The sequence below is a fragment of the Homarus americanus genome, unplaced genomic scaffold (genome assembly GCF_018991925.1).
Source record: "Homarus americanus isolate GMGI-L3 unplaced genomic scaffold, GMGI_Hamer_2.0 scaffold25860, whole genome shotgun sequence".
NCBI lineage: Eukaryota > Metazoa > Arthropoda > Malacostraca > Decapoda > Nephropidae > Homarus > Homarus americanus.
Window position 1 is genome coordinate 1222014 of NW_024724693.1, and position 15518 is coordinate 1237531.

At 46.3% G+C, this 15518-nt stretch overlaps 1 protein-coding gene across 1 annotated transcript in view; it reads left to right on the forward strand.

Annotated features, from left to right (window-relative positions):
- Nucleotides 1-4026, forward strand: part of LOC121864525 (lachesin-like) — a 72499-nt gene extending 68473 nt beyond the window's left edge. The window contains exons 6-7 of the mRNA XM_042363597.1: nt 184-368; nt 3847-4026. Of these exons, the coding sequence (XP_042219531.1) occupies nt 184-368; nt 3847-4026 (365 nt within the window). The remainder of the gene's footprint in view (nt 1-183; nt 369-3846) is intronic.
- The last annotated feature ends 11492 nt before the right edge of the window (nt 4027-15518 follow it).

A 15518-nucleotide genomic window follows, 5' to 3' on the forward strand; every position in this document is an offset into this window, starting at 1 on the left:
ATGAAACTGAGTCAGTGGGTGTTGTAGTGTCTCATATGGGGTCGATACTGCTTCATTTTGGGAGGTGTGTACAGGTGTAAGTGTCAATTAACCTATAAAAGTACCAATTAACCTATAAAAGTACCAATTAACCTTGACCTTACCTTTCGATGGCTTTAATTAACTGTTCGTTTGGTTCCTCAGTCCAGCCTATGATCCGAGCCACGACAGCCCAGGTTTTGGTCAACTTGGGGTCCACGGTGAACCTGACGTGTGTGGTGGACGCCTTCCCCGAGCCCAAGATGGTGTGGGTGAGGGACTTCGGCGACCCCATCACCTCCCACCCTGGCCGAGGGGTCTACCACCTCCACCAACACACTGCCAGAGAGGTAAGTCCTGCACACAGAGAGAGAGGGAGAGGTTACAGGAGAATCTAAATAAACTGCAGGGGTGGTCTGAAAAATGAAATTCAACACCATAAGTGCAGCGTACTTAATATTGGAAGAACAAATACTTATAATGTATACAGCCTTAACAACATCAACCTAGAGAAGTTGACTTGTGAAAGAGACCTGGGGGTATTTGTAAGCCCGGACCTACGGCCTAGAAAACAGTGCGTTAATGTTCGAAATAAGGCAAACAGAGTATTGGGTTTTATATCTAGAAGTGTAAGTAACAAGAGTGCAGAGATCTTATTGCAACTATATCTTGCGCTAGTCAGGCCGCACCTCGATTATGCGGTTCAGTTCTGGTGCCCCTATTATAGAATGGATATAAATTCACTAGTCGGTGCAGCGAAGAATGACAAAAAATGATTCCGGGGCTTAGTAACCTTCCATATCAGGATAGGTTAAAGAAACTTAACTTGCATTCCCTAGAAAGACAAAGAGTGCGGGAGATATGATAGAAGTATTTAAGTGGGTGAAAGGAATCAATAAAGGGGATATAGATAAAGTTCTTATAATATCCGAGCAGGATAGGACCCGGAGCAACGGATCTAGTTGGATAAGTTTAGGTTTAGGGAGGAGATAGGAAGGAACTGGTTCACAAATAGGGTGGTGGACGAGTGAACAAGCTTAGCAACTTTGTAGTAAGTGAGGAACTCTGAAAGTTTCAAAGGAGGCTGGATAGATTCATGGATGATAGAGAGTGGTAGTACCTCGACAGGAGCTGCTATGCACAGGCCAACCGGCCTATTGCAGACTCCTTATGTTCTTAAGAACTGGGGAGTACTGGGAGGGTACTGGGAGGAACTGGAGGGTACTGGGAGGAACTGGAGGGTACTGTGAACTGGGGAGTACTGGGAGGAGCTGGGGAGTACTGGGAGGAACTGGAGGGTACTGGGAGGAACTGGAGGGTACTGGGAGGAACTGGAGGGTACTGGGAGGAACTGGAGGGTACTGAGAGGAACTGGGGGTACTGAAAAACAACAATATAATGAACGGAACTATAATGTAATAAGGTGTATTAAATAGGATGTGATAATTGGAAGAATTACAAAGACAATACAATGATAAATGATACACAGAAAAGATGATGATTATAGGAATTAATAAAGAGAGGAGGATAGGTGAAGAAGGTGAGAGACAGAGAGAGAGATAAAAATAATAACAGAGAGAAAAGAAGAGAGAGAAAAAAGACAGAGAGAGAGATATAACATGAATAAAAGACAATAATAAACGGGAAACCCTATGAATCAGTGGGTCGGAACTGTTTCATCTGTAGCGTGAACAAAACTTTCTTCACTGGCGCCATAATTGTTGAAGCTTCGACTCCCCAGATTTTTGGGGAGTCGAATCTTTTATTATTATTGTTAGGTTAGGTTAGGTTAGGCTAAATACTAGTTATATTGTATTTATTTAATGTTTATTCTTGATGATGGTTGGGATGTTGTTGTTAGTGTTGATTTTAGTTATTTTTATTATTATTTTGTTGTTGTTGTTGTGTCGGTATTAACGTGGTGGTGTCAGGTCAGGTCTAGCATTGTTTGCCTTTGTTTGTCATAGCTTGGAATTATTTGTTTATTTGTTTGTTTGGTATTTGTTTGTTACATTATTGTTTATAGTTGTTTATCATTAGTTCACAAACCACCCCCACCACCACCACTATGCTACGGCACCACCACCACCACAAATCACCCCCCATAAACACCCCCACCACCACTACCCCACCGCAGCACCACCACAGCCCACTGTCCCAACCAATCACCTCAGAAGAACTCAACAGAGCCATCTCCAATACAAAAATAAAGCCCTTGGTTATTCAGGCATCACCAAGGAGATCCTCAGCCACAATAGACAACCCGCCATGGAGAGACTGAGAACCACAACGCTTGCCTGGCCTCAGGTTACTTCCCAACTAAATTCAAAGAGGCCATTATTAACCCTAACAAGGAGAGAACCCCGCCGTCCCACTAAACTACAGACCGATCTCTCCTCGAAGTACCTGGAAAATCCAAGAAAAAATCATCAATAACCGTCTGAGAAATCACCTAAACAACCAACAGAGTCAACTGCAGACATCCGGGTCCAGGAAAGGGAAGTCCACCACAACAGCGATAGCCCTGGCATGTGAAACAGCCAGAGCCGCGGCGAGTGGTAGACAATGTAATCTAACTCTCGATGTAGCGAAGGCATTTAGCAGTCTGGCACGACGGTCCAACATATAAGATCCTCCAACTCGGACTTCCCACCAACATTGAGAAGCTGCTTTGGCAACTTTCTTGACGGCAGAAATGCCAGACTGAGGGTAGGACAACACACAGGAGAGACCTTCCACTCATGAGCGGAGACCTCAGGGCAGCGTCCTCCCCCACCCTATATATTATCTACACAAGTGACACCCCGCCTCCCACTAGAATAGGTAACGAAGATATTGTATGTAGATGACATCACCCAAACAACAACACATCAAGGAAAATCGCGATACAGGTCGACAACACCAGGAGGGAATTAGAAAGGGTAAATAATTACGAAAAACAATGGAAAATCCAAACCAGTCTCCCGAAATTCACAGTGACACCCTTATGCAGAAGGAAAACCCATCCATTAGTAACCAATAATGCCCAGATAGAATACAAAAGCAGAGGCACCTCCTGGCCTGCATATATCCACGACAGGTTACTCCCATCATGTCCACACCAGGAAGGAAAAGGCAAGAAGAGAGCTGAGAAACTATACCGCTTAAAGCGCTTCCTGAGAAAATAAAACTCAATCTGGTGACATCATTTATCATACCGATATTAACTTACCCAGCAGTACCTCTTCATACTATAGAGCACCACTCAAATATTAAAATTACAGGTGGTCCAAATGAAGCCCTCAGATTCGTCACAGAAAGATACCCTTCACCAGAACCACAGCCGAGATACATAGAGACCTGAGAATAAAACCCATCAACCAGCAGCTGCACACCTGGCCAGCAGAGTCTGGCAAAAGATAGAACGATCAGAGCAAGAACTCCTTCAAAGACTCTCTACCAGATAACGACAACAACCAAACATGGTTCCCATAAAGTTACCAAAGGTCCATTACCACCCCGATCTACACGGCCAGGCAATAGACAACCTCCCTAGACCAGCATCCGCCAGTAGGGTCGGCGGAATATGAAATAAGGCCTTAAAAACACCCATATATGGGACAGGGTAGGATGTCTAGTGCCTGTACCGACAGACAATAACTAACCCATGACACAACCCTAACACACCATTAGTCGGTCAGCCCACCCCTCTTACCTACTCCTAAACTTCTTCAATTTCTGAACTATAACTCCTTCCCCACCTCTGATCTTCTTCACCCTCCCCACAGGTGCAAAATGTACACGGGGTCATGTACGTCAACTCATCAACTATCCTCACTACATCCACAGGTGCAGAAATACGTACACGGGGTCATGTACGTCAACTCATCACGGTGGATCATGACGCTGGTAGTGGCTGACGTGCAGGAGGTGGATCTGTTTGGCTACAGATGTCGAGCCAACAACACGGAGGGGACAGCTGAGGCCAGAGTAGCTTTATTTAGTAAGTTTATTAAAGTTCCATCATAAAATAAAACATCTTGTCCTTTTTATTTACGTTTAAAAGTATATCTCTAAATTTTCCTATTAACATCAAAATATTAATTCGATTCCTTCTCATTAATTAAAAGTTTATATATTTTTTTGACTATTTTTTTAATTCCTGTGTTATTTTATTTCAGAGATACCACCTACTACCACCACCACCACCACTACCACCACCACCACCACCACGACTACTACCACAACTCTGCCTACAACCATCACCCTTCAGTCAGAAGATGGAATGTTGCTATGGAAACCTGGTCTAGGTGAGGAGTGAGTGTATTGTTATGCTCTCTTTCTTCTCTCCTTCTCCTTTCTTCTTTTCTCCTCTTTTATTAGATAGCATCTTCCCTGACTTGACCCGACCTGACCTGAACTGACTTGAACCGACCTGACCTGACCCGACCTGAACTGACTTGGAACCGACCTGACCTGGACCCGACCTGACCTGGACTTGAACCGACCTGACCTGGACCCGACCTGACCTGACCTGAACTGGACCCGACCTGACCTGACCTGAACTGAAGGAGCTTTTTCCGTGTTTTCTCTCTCGAGGCTCAAGACAACTAATGACCCATTTTAGGTCAACTCTGAGTTCCTCCATTGTCCTTCTCTCATTTTCTCTCATCTCTTTTTTTTACTCCCATTAAATTCTCTTTTTTGTTTCTCTTCCTTTTCTATTTTTTAAGAGAGTTTCCTTCAACATTTGTGCCTCTCTTATATAGCTTCTGTGGCAGCCTTCCAACTCTCTCTCTCTCTCTCTCTTCCTTCCAAGCTTCTTATTGTTTCTCTCTTCCCTCTTTCTTTCTTTCTTATTCTTCCTAGTGGCTCATGTGCCCTCCTCCACCTCACACAATAAACAGATTTAATCGGTTAGGTTAGGTTAGGTCAGGTCAGGTCAGATTGTTAGGTCAGGTTAGGTTTAGGTTAGGTCAGGTCAGGTCATGTTATGTCAGGTCAGGTCAGGTCAGATTAGGTTAGGTCAGGTTAGGTTTAGGTTAGGTCAGATTAGGTTAGGTTAGGTCAGTTAGGTTTAGGTCAGGTCAGGTCATGTTATGTCAGGTCAGGTCAGGTTAGGTTAGGTTTAGGTTAGGTTAGGTTGGATTCATACGTAACAATAACAATGACTTCAGTAATCACAAGTTTAATTCAAAAGAGATTTTCAATGTATGTATGTATGTATGTATGTATGTATTATATGTACATACAGTCACTCACACTCTTCCCACCAAACTGACAGCACTGTTTCTCCCCCACAGTGAAGAACGGCACCGTAGCTGTGTCGGCCGAGGAACAGCACAAACAGCCTCACCAACAGCGGGACCCAGAGGACCAGTGGAACAAACACCAGGAGAGAAAAACATATACATACACCACCTCAGGTAAACAAACACACAAACACCAGGAGACAAAAACATACACATACACCACCCCAGGTAAAACAAACAAACAAACACCACCTCAGGTAAACAAACACACAAACACCAGGAGAGAAAAACATATACATACACCACCTCAGGTAAACAAACACACAAACACCACCTCAGGTAAACAAACACACAAACACCAGGAGACAAAAACATACACATACACCACCCCAGGAAAACAAACAAACACACACCCTATGATTACACCTCAGTCTAATCTACGCCAGTCTACGCCAGTCTACCAGTCTATATATAACCTGTTACTCTACCAACCCCCTCAGAGGATAATCAGTCAATTTGTATCTAAGAAAACTATCCTCAGCCAGCCACCGCGTCCTTAGCAACCGCCAACCTCCTGTGTACTGACGGTTGCTAAGGACGCTACAAAGTCTTCATGATGTTACGTGTAGGATGTAAGGAACACTAGGATAAGGGTATAAGGAGCACTAAGATAAGGAACACTAGGATAAGGATATATGAACACTAAGATAAGGGTATAAGGAACACTAAGATAAGGGTATAAGGAGCACTAAGATAAGGAACACTAGGATAAGGATATAAGGAACACTAAGATAAGGGTATAAGGAACACTAAGATAAGGATATAAGGAACACTAAGATAAGGAACACTAGGATATGATATAGGAACACTAGGATAAGGGTATAGGAGCACTAAGATAAGGATATAAGGAACACTAAGATAAGGAACACTAGGATAAGGATAAGGAACACTAGGATAAGGGTATAAGGAGCACTAAGATAAGGATATATGAACATTAAGATAAGGAACACTAGGATAAGGATATAAGGAACACTAGGATAAGGATATAAGGAACACTAAGATAAGGATATAAGGAACACTAAGATAAGGAACACTAGGATAAGGATATAAGGAACACTAGGATAAGGGTATAGGAGCACTAAGATAAGGATATAAGAACACTAAGATAAGGAACACTAGGATAAGGATATAAGGAACACTAGGATATGGGTATAAGGAGCACTCAAGATAAGGATATAAGGAACACTCAAGATAAGGAACACTAGGATAAGGAATATAAGGAACACTAGGATAAGGATATAAGGAACACTAAGATAAGGATATAAGGAACACTAAGATAAGGAACACTAGGATAAGGATATAAGGAACACTAGATAAGGATAATGAGCACTAAGATAAGGATATAAGGAACACTAAGATAAGGAACACTAGGATAAGGATATATGAACACTAGGATAAGGGTATAGGAGCACTAAGATAAGGATATAAGAACACTAAGATAGGAACACTAGGATACGGGTATAAGGAACACTAAGATAAGGATATAAGGAACACTAAGATAAGGAACACTAGGATAAGGATATAAGAAACACTAGGATAAGGATATAAGGAACACTAAGATAAGGAACACTAGGATAAGGATATAAGGAACACTCAGGATAAGGGTATAAGGAGCACTAAGATAAGGATATAAGGAACACTAAGATAAGGAACACTAGGATAAGGATATAAGGAACACTAGGATAAGGGTATAAGGAGCACTAAGATAAGGATATAAGGAACACTAAGATAAGGAACACTAGGATAAGGATATAAGGAACACTAGGATAAGGGTATAAGGAGCACTAAGATAAGGATATAAGGAACACTAAGATAAGGAACACTAGGATAAGGGTATAAGGAACACTAAGATAAGGATATAAGGAACACTAAGATAAGGATATAAGGAACACTAAGATAAGGAACACTAGGATAAGGGTATAAGGAACACTAGGATAAGGATATAAGGAACACTAAGATAAGGAACACTAGGATAAGGATATAAGGAGCACTAAGATAAGGAACACTAGGATAAAGATATAAGGAACACTAGGATAAGGAAAAAATATTACGTTTTTTAATAGTGATAATAGAGAAACAACAACAACGACAACAACAACAACAACAACAACAACAACAACAATAATAATAATAATAATAATAATAATATTAATAATAATAATAATAATAACAATAATAATAATAATAATAATAATAATAATAATAATAATAATAATAATAATAATAATAATAATAATAATAATAATAATAATAATAATAATAACAACAACAACAACAACAACAATAATAATAATAATAATAATAATAATATTAATAATAATAATAATAACAACAACAACAACAACAACAATAATAATAATAATAATAATAATAATAATAATAATAATAATAATAATAATAATAATAAGGTTTTCCTCCATGCGACAGAGTTCCACCTGGCTGTAGTGGAGGATGGTGGAGGTCATACTCATCCTTCTGGTGCTCACACTTCCACCTACTCCACCACCACGACGGTACACTTCACCACGACGGCACACTTCACCACCACGACGGTACACTTCACCACCACGACGGTACACTTCACCACCACGACGGTACACTTCACCACCACCTGCACCATCACTGACTGGCTCTCCACCTCCACCTCCACGTCCTCCTCCACCACATACTCCAGTAGCTGCTGCAGGGGGTGGTAGTGAAGATGAGAGAGAGAGAGAGAGAGAGAGAGAGAGAGAGAGAGAGAGTATTTAAGAAAACCACATTAGCGCAAAAGACATAACGACCCAGAACACTTTTCGGGTGAGAGAAGTGAGAGAATGAGAGAATGAGAGAATGAGAGAAGTGAGAGAAGTGAGAGAAGTGAGAGAATGAGAGAAGTGAGAGAATGAGAGAAGTGAGAGAATGAGAGAATGGGAGTGAGAGAAGGAAAGAAGTGAGAGAATGAGAGAAGTGAGAGAATGAGAGAAGTGAGAGAATGGGAGGAGGAGAGAAGGAGAGAATGAGAGAATGAGAGAAGTGAGTGAAACCTAACAGTGAAACCCCTAATAGTGAAACCTCTAACAGTGAAACCTATTAACAGTGAAACCCCTAACAGTGAAAACCCCTAACAGTGAAACCCTTAACAGAAACCTCTTAACAGTGAAACCTCTTAACAGTGAAACCTCTTAACAGTGAAACCCCTAACAGTGAAAACCTCTTAACAGTGAACCTCTTAACAGTGAAAACCTCTTAACAGTGAAAACCCTAACATGAAACCTCTAACAGTGAAACCCCAACAGTGAAACCCCTAACAGTGAAACCCTCTAACAGTGAAACCCTAACAGTGAAACCTCTAACAGTGAAAACCTAAAACAAAATATATTGGCCCAAGACTGTGTTTACCTATGACGTCACATATATTTTCCCCGCCATTTTTGTATTAATTCCTGATATAATGTTTATGATTTAGTTTAATTTATATAAAATGAAGAAAATAAGAAGATTTATGCGTACATAGATATATATATATATATAAATTACATAATAGAGTTATTTAGTGTTGTAGTGATGATAGAGAGAATCAAAGGGGCCTATTTTGGTACAGTGGAAGATCTAGTAACAGAGATTATAAAAGAAACCCTTGAGGAACCTTGAGGAGGCTTTGGGGAACCTTGGGGAACCTTGGGAGCGGGGAACCTTCGGGAACCTTGAGGAACCTTGAGGAGCCTTGAGGAACCTTGGGGAACCTTGGGGACCTTGAGGAACCTTGAGGAACCTTGGGGAACCTTGAGGAACCTTTGAGGAACCTTGAGGAACCTTGGGAACCTTTGAGGAACCTTGGGAACCTTGGGGAACCTTGAGAGCCTTGGGGAACACTAAAACCTTGAGAAACCTTTAGAAACCCATAGAAACCTCAAAATCCCTCCAAAAACCTTGGGGAAACTTTGAGGAACCTTGAGGAACCTTGAGGAACCTTGGAAACCTTGATATAAAACAATAACTCTCTCTTTTCTCATTATACGTCTTGGTGTGTACATATGATAACAAACTGTATATAACGACCTATTGTAGTGACCCTAATTGTCATCATCATTATTATTATCATTATTAATTACTATCATTATTAATTACTATCATTAACTAGTCTCACTATGGTTGAGCCTCAATAATTTACCACCAATAATTCAGTATATAAACATGTAAATTATCAAAGCATATCAGAGATTATAATTATAGGGATTATATATAAATGTTATTTGTCTCTTATATAAAACATGTGTGTAAAATTATACGTTTATTATTATTACCCAATTATTATACAGTGAAACCTCCTTATAAGGACTTCTCTCTATGTTGTTCGTTATATGGAGGTTTAATATCTAATGGTCCCTCGATATAAAGGAATTTCATGTTTATATTGTTCGTTATATGGAGGTAAGGTTGACCTCCACACAGTAAGAGGTGCTGACCTCCACACAATAAGAGGTAAGGGTGACCTCCACACAGTAAGAGGTAAGGTTGACCTCCACACAGTAAGAGGTAAGGGTGACCTCCACACAGTAAGAGGTAAGGTTGACCTCCACACAGTAAGAGGTAAGGGTGACCTCCACACAGTAAGAGGTAAGGTTGACCTCCACACAGTAAGAGGTAAGGGTGACCTCCACACAGTAAGAGGTAAGGTTGACCTCCACACAATAAGAGGTAAGGTTGACCTCCACACAGTAAGAGACAAGGTTGACCTCCACACAATAAGAGGTAAGGGTGACCTCCACACAGTAAGAGGTAAGGTTGACCTCCACACAGTAAGAGACAGACACACAGACAGACAGACAGAGAGACAGACAGACAGACAGAGAGACACTCACACAGACAGACAGACAAAGAGACAGACAGAGAGACAGACAGAGAGACAGAGAGACACAACACGTGGGAGGGACACAAACTACCCAACTGGCTGTAACACAATTGGGGAGGGACACAAACGTCTCCTGCCAACGTTTAGTGAAGTTTACATCAGGTAACTTAGTGGAGGGGGCAGGCCTCTCTCTCTCTCTCTCTCTCTCTCTCTCTCTCTCTCTCTCTCTCTCTCTCTCTCTCTCTCTCTCTAATCGACAACCAAACACACTAACAAACTCAGTCCTAAAATATTAACGAAACAAAGAGATGTGTTTGTTTGCTTGTTTATGTCCTAGCAGGTGTGTTGTGGGAGTCGAACCAACATACACTTAATGCCTCAAGTCAAGTCATTTCCGGGTGGTGTGAGGGCCTCCGGTAACACTATTGCCTTACATGTTTAACTGAGGGAAGGTTAACGAGGGTAACTTAGCCTCCCGAATTCACACACACCACACACCACACACAAAACACACACACACACACACACACACACACACACACACACACACACACACACACACACAGACGTCTCCAGGTACCAGTTCACATAATGTTATTCATAGGAGACTCTTAGTGACGACAACACTGGCTCCGTTATCTGCACCAGGGACGACCCCCACGACTACTTAGGAGGGAGGGGGTCGTCTGAAAGTATTGACAGGAAGGAGGGAGGGAGGGGGGTAGTTCCTTGGGTATTGAGAGGGGGGAGGGGAGGGGCAACCGACACTTTACTTGACCACCTTCACTTCCTCAACAGTAAAGTCAGGTACACATTCACAGCAGCTGGGGGTGACGTGTGGAGGAGCTCGTCTGGGGCACGAACTAGTGAACTTTAATCCAGGAGGCGAGAGATGTATCCACTGAGCCAGGCAGTAGAAGTGGTGATCATCCTCCCTGGTGAGTGTGTGAGGTAAGGACACACACACACACACACACACACACACACACACACACACACACACACACACACACACACACACACACACGGTTCCAAAGTGAGGATAAAACACCTTCCTATTTACGCCATAACATCTTCATTAAGGGGTCACGTCAGTTTCTTCACCCGGGTCAATATATTTATGGGTCAGGGTGTGTTGTGAGGGCATGCTTACAGTGTTACGGCCACGTAGTGTACAGTGTGGCGACCTGTGGTGTAATGATAAGCATGCTCGCCTCGCAAGCGATCGGACCCGGGTTTGATCCCCGTATTCCAGAGGTAATAGTTAGCCAGTGCAGTTGGCGAGTTGTCCGGTCTTCTCGGAGTTTTCCTTGACACTGGGTCATGCAGCTCGTTAACTCAGGGTGTGGCTGTTGTGTTGACGACAGCTTCTACACTTTAAACACTGGGTCATGCAGCTCGTTAACTCAGGGTGTGGCTGTTGTGTTGACGACAGCTTCTACACCTTAAACACTGGGTCATGCAGCTCGTTAACTCAGGGTGTGGCTGTTGTGTTGAAGACAGCTTCTACACCTTAAACACTGGGTCACGCAGCTCGTTAACTCAGGGTATTGAATTTATTTAATGTTAAAGACAGCTTCTGTAAACGCACAGGTCATGCAGCTCGTTAACTCAGGGTGTAGTTGTTGTGTTGGCGACAGCTTCTACACTTTAAACACTGGGTCATGCAGCTTGTTAACTCAGGGTGTGGTTGTTGTGTTGGCGACAGCTTCTACACCTTAAACACTGGGTCATGCAGCTCGTTAACTCAGGGTGTAGTTGTTGTGTTGGCGACAGCTTCTACACTTTAAACACTGGGTCATGCAGCTCGTTAACTCAGGGTGTGGTTGTTGTGTTGGCGACAGCTTCTACACCTTAAACACCGGGTCATGCAGCTCGTTAACTCAGGGTGTAGTTGTTGTGTTGGCGACAGCTTCTACACTTTAAACACTGGGTCATGCAGCTCGTTAACTCAGGGTATTGGCTGTTGTGTTGTGACAGCTTCTACACTTTAAACACTGGGTCATGCAGCTCGTTAACTCAGGGTGTGGTTGTTGTGTTGGTGACAGCTTCTACACTTTGAAACACTGGGTCATGCAGCTCGTTAACTCAGGGTGTGGCTGTTGTGTTGACGACAGCTTCTACACTTTAAACACTGGGTCATGCAGCTCGTTAACTCAGGGTGTGGCTGTTGTGTTGAAGACAGCTTCTACACCTTAAACACTGGGTCACAGCTCGTTAACTCAGGGTGTGGTTGTTGTGTTGGCGACAGTTTCTACACCTTAAACACTGGGTCACAGCTCGTTAACTTAGGGTGTGGTTGTTGTGGTGTTGGCGACAGCTTCTACACCTTAAACAAATTCACGCCTCGGTGGCCCTTGGACCAGCCGTTACACGAGGGGCGGCCATTACTGTTATAGTCATGGTGAAGTTAAAGCTATATGTGCCACCGTATGATATAAACACCCAGGAATTATTGAAACAAAAGACAAGCGGATCAGTTTACTTATATTTAGTGGATAAATGACTTAACAGGAGGAGGAGGAGGTCAGCCCTTCACCACCAGGCTCAGGGTAAACCTCACACTCAGGGCCAGGAGTTGGTGGGCGGAAAGGCCGGAGGCAAGACCCTCTCTCTCTCTCCTGCTGTCACACACACATGAGATTATTTGTGTGTGTCTCTCTCTCTCTCTCTCTCTCTCTCTCTCTCTCTCTCCTCTCTCTCTCTCTCTCTCTCACACACTCTCCTCTCTTGCTGTCAAACACTTTTGAGGATTTGTTTGTGTCTCTCTCTCTCTCACACATTACCCCCCTCTCTCTCTCTCTCTCTCTCTCTCTCTCTCTCTCTCCACACACACTGCCCCCCTCTCTCTCTCTCTCTCCCCACACCCCCCCCTCTCCTCTCTCCCACTCACTCCACCTTCCACTCGTTGACGATAACTGAACCTTTAGACATAATGTATTACCCCAGATAACCTAACCTAACCTAACCTAACCTAACATAACCTAACCTAACCTAACATAACCTAACCTAACCTAACATAACCTAACGAAACATAAACAATAATAATAACAACAACAACAACAACAACAACAACAACACCCCCTTCAATACCAACCAAATATACCTTTGTTTTACAGGTTAATACTTACATAGCGAGATAAAATGAACGAATATAATGAATGCCTGTAAAAACCAACCTACTATGGCTATTTCTTTGTGAATGAATAATAGGTCTTCTATCTAAATGGAAATAAGACGTTAACTAGTGAAGTTATTGCCCAGCCACCGCCCTATCTGGCCAAAATTACATTGGCAATTTCTCAGCGGCCAAGAACACTGGAGGGGTGAGGGAGGTGAGGGGGGTGGGGAGGGGAGGTGAAGGGGTGAGGAGGTGAGGGGTGAGGGAGGGAGGGGGGGGAGGGGGTGAGGGAGTGAGGGAGGGTGGAGGGGAGGGGGGGGGGGGGGGGTGGGAGGTGTGAGGGGGTGAGGGAGGTGGGGGGTGGGGAGGGAGAGGTGGAGGGGGTGAGGGAGGGAGGGGAGGGGGGGGGAGGGAGGGGGGGAGGGGGTGGGAGGGGGGGGGAGGGGGTGGGGAGGGGAGGTGGAGGGGTGGGGAGGGGAGGGGGAGGGGAGGGTGGGGAGGGGAGGGGGGAGAGGGAGGTGAGGGGTGGGAGGGGGTGGGGGAGGGGGAGGTGGGGGGGGTGGGGGGGTGGGAGGGGGGTGAGGGAGGGGAGGGGTGGGGAGGGTGAGGGGAGGGGAGGGGGGGGAGGGAGGTGAGGGAGGTGAGGGGGGTGGAGGGGAGGGAGGGGAGGGTGGGGAGGGGGGTGGGAGGGGAGAGGGGTGGGAGGTGAGGGGGGGTGGGAGGGGAGGGGGGGGGGGGAGGGGGTGGAGGGGGGGTGAGGGGTGGAGGGGGGTGGGGAGGGGAGGGGGTGAGGGAGGGAGGGGGTGGGAGGGGGTAGGAGGGGGAGGGGGGGGAGGGTGGGGGGGGTGGTGAGGGGGTGAGGGGGTGAGGGGAGGGGAGGTGAGGGGGGGTGAGGGGAGGTGAGGGGGGGTGGGGGGTGAGGGAGGTGAGGGGTGAGGGAGGTGAGGGGGGGAGGGGTGGAGGGGGTGAGGGGGGAGAGGTGAGGGGGTGAGGGGGTGAGGGGGTGAGGGAGGTGAGGGAGGGTGAGGGGGAGGTGAGGGAGGGGGAAGGGGAGGGGGGAAGGGGAGGTGAGGGAGGGAGGGGAGGGAGGGGAGGGTGAGGGAGGGGTGAGGGGAGGGAGGGGAGGTGAGGGAGGTGAGGGAGGGAGGTGGGAGGAGGGGAGGGGGGTGGAGGGGGAGGGGTGAGGAGGAGGGGTGAGGGGAGGTGAGGAGGTGAAGGAGGTGAGGGGAGGTGGGAGTGGGAGGGAGGTGAGGGAGGAGTCAGTCAGGAGTCACCCCCTCGCCCCTCAGGAGTCACCCCGCCCTCAGGAGTCACCCTCCGCCCTCAGGAGTCACCTCCGCCCTCAGGAGTCACCCCCGGCCTCAGGAGTTACCCCGCCCTCAGGAGTCACCCCCGCCCTCAGGAGTCACCCCCCCTCACGAGTCACCCTCACCCCACGAGCCACCCCCACCCTCAGGAGTCACCCCCGAGTCACCCCCCCCTCAGGAGTCACCCCCTGACCTCACGAGTCACCCTGCCCTCACAAGTCACCCCCGCCCTCAGGAGTCACCCCTCACACTCACGAGTCACCTCCTCCTCCAGGGATCACACCTCCTCCAGGGGTCCCTCCTCCTCCAGGGTCGCCCTCCAGGGGTCACCTCCTACAGGGGTCACCCTCCTCCTCCAGGGGTCACCCTCCTCCTCCAGGGGTCAGCCTCCTCCTCCAGGGGTCACCCTCCTCCTGCAGGGGTCACCCTCCTCTCCAGGGGCCTCCTGGGTCACCCCCTCCTCCTCCAGGGGACACCCTCCTCCTCCCGGGGTACCCTCCTCCACCCTCCTCCTACAGGGGTCACCCTCCTCCTCCAGGGGTCACCCTCCTCCTCCAGGGGTCAGCCTCCTCCTCCAGGGGTCACCCTCCTCCTGCAGGGGTCACCCTCTTCCTCCAGGAGTCAGTCTCTTCCTCCAGGGGTCACCCTCCTCCTGCAGGGGTCACCCTCCTCCTGCAGGGGTCACCCTCCTCCTCCAGGAGAGACAGCATCGTACGCCTACTTGAGTCCTCGCCTTGTTTATCCCACATACGTCACGGGTATTGGCAGAGCTCCGCCGTGTTTACAACGCTAAGGGGACGCTTATTGCACCCCGGCCCGGTGACTGATGGTGCGGGGGGGACGGAATTAACGGTGTCCCCTCCCCACTCTTATCTAGTTTCTTCCGATGGTAATGGTATTGTTGTTGTTGTCATCTGTCTTCGTCGGTGATGTCGTTGTTTCATGTT